At 57.3% G+C, this 3,859-nt stretch overlaps 2 protein-coding genes across 8 annotated transcripts in view; one reads left to right on the forward strand and one right to left on the reverse strand.

Annotated features, from left to right (window-relative positions):
• Window positions 1-2,981, reverse strand: part of BAD (BCL2 associated agonist of cell death) — a 17,633-nt gene extending 14,652 nt beyond the window's left edge. For 3 of the 7 annotated variants that reach the window (XM_006149836.3, XM_006149835.2, XM_006149834.2), the window contains exons 1-2: window positions 2,623-2,697; window positions 2,132-2,326 (exon numbers count right to left, since the gene is read on the reverse strand). In XM_006149836.3, coding sequence (XP_006149898.1) covers window positions 2,132-2,318 — 187 coding nt within the window. In that variant the 5' untranslated portion in view covers window positions 2,319-2,326; window positions 2,623-2,697. Of the gene's footprint in view, window positions 1-2,131; window positions 2,327-2,592; window positions 2,698-2,879 lie in introns of those variants that run through there. The other 4 variants (XM_027772397.1, XM_027772396.1, XM_006149833.3 and 1 more) reach the window with 4 other exon arrangements.
• Window positions 2,982-3,493: 512 nt separating this feature from the next.
• Window positions 3,494-3,859, forward strand: part of GPR137 (G protein-coupled receptor 137) — a 5,426-nt gene continuing 5,060 nt past the window's right edge. The window contains exon 1 of the mRNA XM_027772395.1: window positions 3,494-3,591. The gene's annotated coding sequence lies outside the window, so the exon portion shown is untranslated. The remainder of the gene's footprint in view (window positions 3,592-3,859) is intronic.

Below are 3,859 nucleotides of genomic sequence, written 5' to 3' on the forward strand. Positions count from 1 at the left end.
ACTTCATCCTTCCAGGTACTCAAGCCAATTCCCTGGTGTCCTTGACGCCTATTTCCCTCTCACCCCGGACCACCTCAGTTACAACGATCCCCTCCCGGGACTCTGGATCTTCTTTCCTGTTTGCATACCACACTACTCCTCCCACCAGCACATACCAACTTTTTTTTAAAATTTGTTATAGGGTGCATGCATTTGCTGGAGAGAGAGAGACAGAGACAGAGAGAAAGAGAGAAAGTGAGAAATCACCCCCAAGGGGGAATGGCCACACCACAATCTCTTCCTCATTCTCCTCTTGGGATTTTGGGCACGCGTGCACGTGACCAGTCTGTTTTTTAAGCTGTTGGGTCCAGGACTCACGCCCTGCAGTTGGCCACGTGGGATCCAGCCACCTACTCCACCATGCCAACTGGCGGGCCCACTGCACATCAACTTTTTTTTTTTTTCCTTTTTTTGGAGAGGTTTTTGATATACGGTACTTGAACAGACAGAGAGAGACAGAGAGACAGACAGCGAGAAATCAACCCCCCAGGGAGGATGGTCACCCTGCAATCCCTTTTCCTCCGTTCTCCTCTTGGAATCTTGGGCACGCATGCACATGCGCCCGGCGTGAGTTTAAGTCTCCGGGTCCGGGACTTGAACTGCGGTCGACTACATGGGAGTCCAGTGACATAGCCATTATGTTAACTGTTGGTCCCACACATCGACTTTTAACTCATTTTATTATTTACTTTTCTGTTTGTGGGCAGTGCCCCCACTACATTATGAGAATACAAGCTCCACAAGGGCAAGGAGTTCTAACTTCGGCTTACGAGGTGTCCCAGCAGCTGGACAGCACGAGGCAAACAACGGCACTCGCCACGCAGAGGGAGAGGGCGAAGAGGATGGGTGGGAGCAGCTGGGGGGTCATGAGGAAGTGCCATGTCTGGAAGTTAAAGGCAGCCAAGGAGTCTAGCCTCAGAGGGGGTGTGTGTCAGAGAGGGAAGGAGGCCTCAGGGATACTCCTTCTTATCCCTGGAAATAGGGATGAGGACATGTCCTGGCTTTTGTTTTTAGATCCCCGGCAGTTCCAGGTGCCAAGGCACATGCTGGGCACTGGGGAGGTGGAGATAACTGAGAAGTGGGCTGTTGCCCTCTAGTGCCCGTCTCTTCTTTTCTTTTTTAATTTTTTGCCATAGGGTATATGCATTCACCAGAGAAAGACAGAGACAGAGAGAGGGGAAAAGTGAGAAAGCAACCCCCATGGGGATGGCCACACTTCAATCCCTTCTCCACCATTCTTCTGGAATTTGGGGCATGTACGTACACACACCTGGTATGATTTTCAAGCCACTGGTCCAGGACTCAAACTGTGGTCAGCCATGTGGGAGTCCAGCACCATAACCACTATGCCACCTGCTGTCTCCCTCACCCCCCATCTTGATGCCATGATCCAGTGCGAGCTTCAGCCAGCCCCAATTATAGGCACACGTGTCTCTGGACTTTAACCATGAACCTTCCCACGTGGGTCAGCCTCCCAGAGGGTCACATTTCATCTCTGCTCCACAGTCCCCTTCCAGCCCCCCTCCTCCTTGTGGGCATTGATGCCTACAATCCCAACTTCACATAGTCTAGCAGCCTGGGAGGGCTGTCCGCCTCTAGGGGTCACCTGTCCCTGGCATCTGTGTAGGGATAGCCTTTCTGTGGGTGTGCGCCACAGGGTGAGAAAGGACACACCTAGGAGCTGGAAGGGCCAATCCCAGGGAAAGCATGTACCCAGGGGCAGGGCACTAACGCTGCCGCCTCAGGAACAAAAAACATCAGGCAAGTGTGACCTTAGGCAAGTCACTTCCCCTTTCTGGATCACTGCCTGCCTCTCACTGATTTCTGTCGGCATCAAAATAACAGCTACGTGTTTTGAGCATTCACTACGCACCAGTTCTGTAATCAACTGCTAATGTATAGCCCTGCTAATTAAACCAACAGTCCTACAAAGGTGGTGATTAATTTGCTCTGCTTTACAGAAGACAAATTGAGGCTCAGAGACTTTGGAAACTTGCCCAAAGCCTTCGGTGAGTAGGGATGCAGCTGAGGTGCAGGGAGTTAATGGGCTGGGGCAAGATGTACAGGCAGGTAGTGCTGGTGGGGTACCTACCTTCATGGTGGCTGCTGCTGGTTGGCTGCTCCTGCCGGTGACTGGCGTCTCCCGGGAGGCCTGGGGCCTTTTTGCGGTGTTTGCCAGGAGCTGGGGGCTGGTCCCCTGCGGGGTTGGGGCCCAGGCCCCTATCTGCAGAGCTGGAGTCTTCCTGCTCACTTGGCTCAAACTCTGGGATCTGGAACATGCTCTGGGCTGTGGGGACAAGATGTTTGAGTATTAAGGGCACAGCCGAGGCAAACGGTGGCCGTCGAGGGCAGGGGACAGGTGCTCCTGGACTCCTCTCATACTCTAGCGCCCCCAGGCCCACCTGGCCTCCCAGGCCCTCATCTGTTCCCTGAGTTCAGCCCCACCGGGAGCTTAGGTCTGTACACCCAGGATCTAAGTCTCCCCTCAAGCCCTGGTGATATAAGGCAGCCCCAGGCCCCTACCCAGACCCTGGCCCGCCCGCCTGCCCCAACCTGCCCGTGGTGACGGCACACAGATCTCACCCCAAGCCCGATCTCGAGGCCCCTGACCCGGGCCCGCCGCCTCCTTCCAGTACTGAAGGCGCCCAACCCTAGTTGCCTGGGCGATGGGAACTGTCACCAATCCGGTCCAATCAGCTCTCGAAATGTCACCGGGTTGGTCCGGGGGCGGGGCCACCTCAGGTCCGGACCCGCCCGCGCTGTGCCACAGGCTCTTCGCCCTCCGCCTTCCTCCTCCCCGCCTCCCTGGTCTTCAGATTCTCAGCTCCCTACTTCCTTACCCCTTGGGCGCGAGCGGGAGCAGGTGAGGGGTGCTCGGGGTCCCCATTTGGATCCTGGAATCCTAGAGGCCCGCTTCTGCTGACAAGTCCTTCAGCTCTGGGCCTTAGTTCCCCCCGCCCCGCCCCCGCCCCGTAAAACAGGTACAATGACACCTCCTTCGGAAGCCAGTGAAAACTTTGTACGGGGAATGGTGACTGTTGTGGGTGAAAGCACTTTGCAAAGCCGTAACTGAAGCTCAGCCATCGGATGCGATTACTATTGTCACTGTTGTTACTGCTCCGCGTGGACTGGGTGACCTGGTCGGGAGTTCCCCCCGCCCCGCCCCCGCCCCGTAAAACAGGTACAATGACACCTCCTTCGGAAGCCAGTGAAAACTTTGTACGGGGAATGGTGACTGTTGTGGGTGAAAGCACTTTGCAAAGCCGTAACTGAAGCTCAGCCATCGGATGCGATTACTATTGTCACTGTTGTTACTGCTCCGCGTGGACTGGGTGACCTGGTCGGGTACCTGCTCCCTCCTTATCCTGCCTGGCGCTGCTCGCATCAGAGACACCTCCCCTCGCCGTCTCGGGGACAGTCGAGATAAGAGAGAGCGCCTCCACCCCGGCGGGATGACTGCCCCGGCGCGGAAAAGACAGGGCCCTCGGCGCGGGTGAACCCTAGGACTCGTGGGTGCCTCGCGCCTGGCAGGCAGCGCGGGCCGGCGGCCAGGTGAGCGGGAACAGGGGTGTGCCAGGGCGTGGGGCTGGCAGGCAGGCTTGCGTGGGGACCTTGGGCCCGGAGGTAAGGCCCAGGGGGCGGTGCCCAGAGGCCATCTTGGCTATGGGCGGAAGTTTCCTTCACAGACCCCGCGAGGGGAAGTCGTTGCCGCCCCCGGCCGGGCGGTGCGATCCCAATTTGGGGCTGGGGGAGAGAAGCGTGGAAACTGACGGCTTTCCAAGCAAGCAAGGGCGGGCGGTCCAGGGCACTGCCGGCCCGG

Source organism: Tupaia chinensis, unplaced genomic scaffold, assembly GCF_000334495.1.
Source record: "Tupaia chinensis unplaced genomic scaffold, TupChi_1.0 Scaffold000273_1, whole genome shotgun sequence".
NCBI lineage: Eukaryota > Metazoa > Chordata > Mammalia > Scandentia > Tupaiidae > Tupaia > Tupaia belangeri.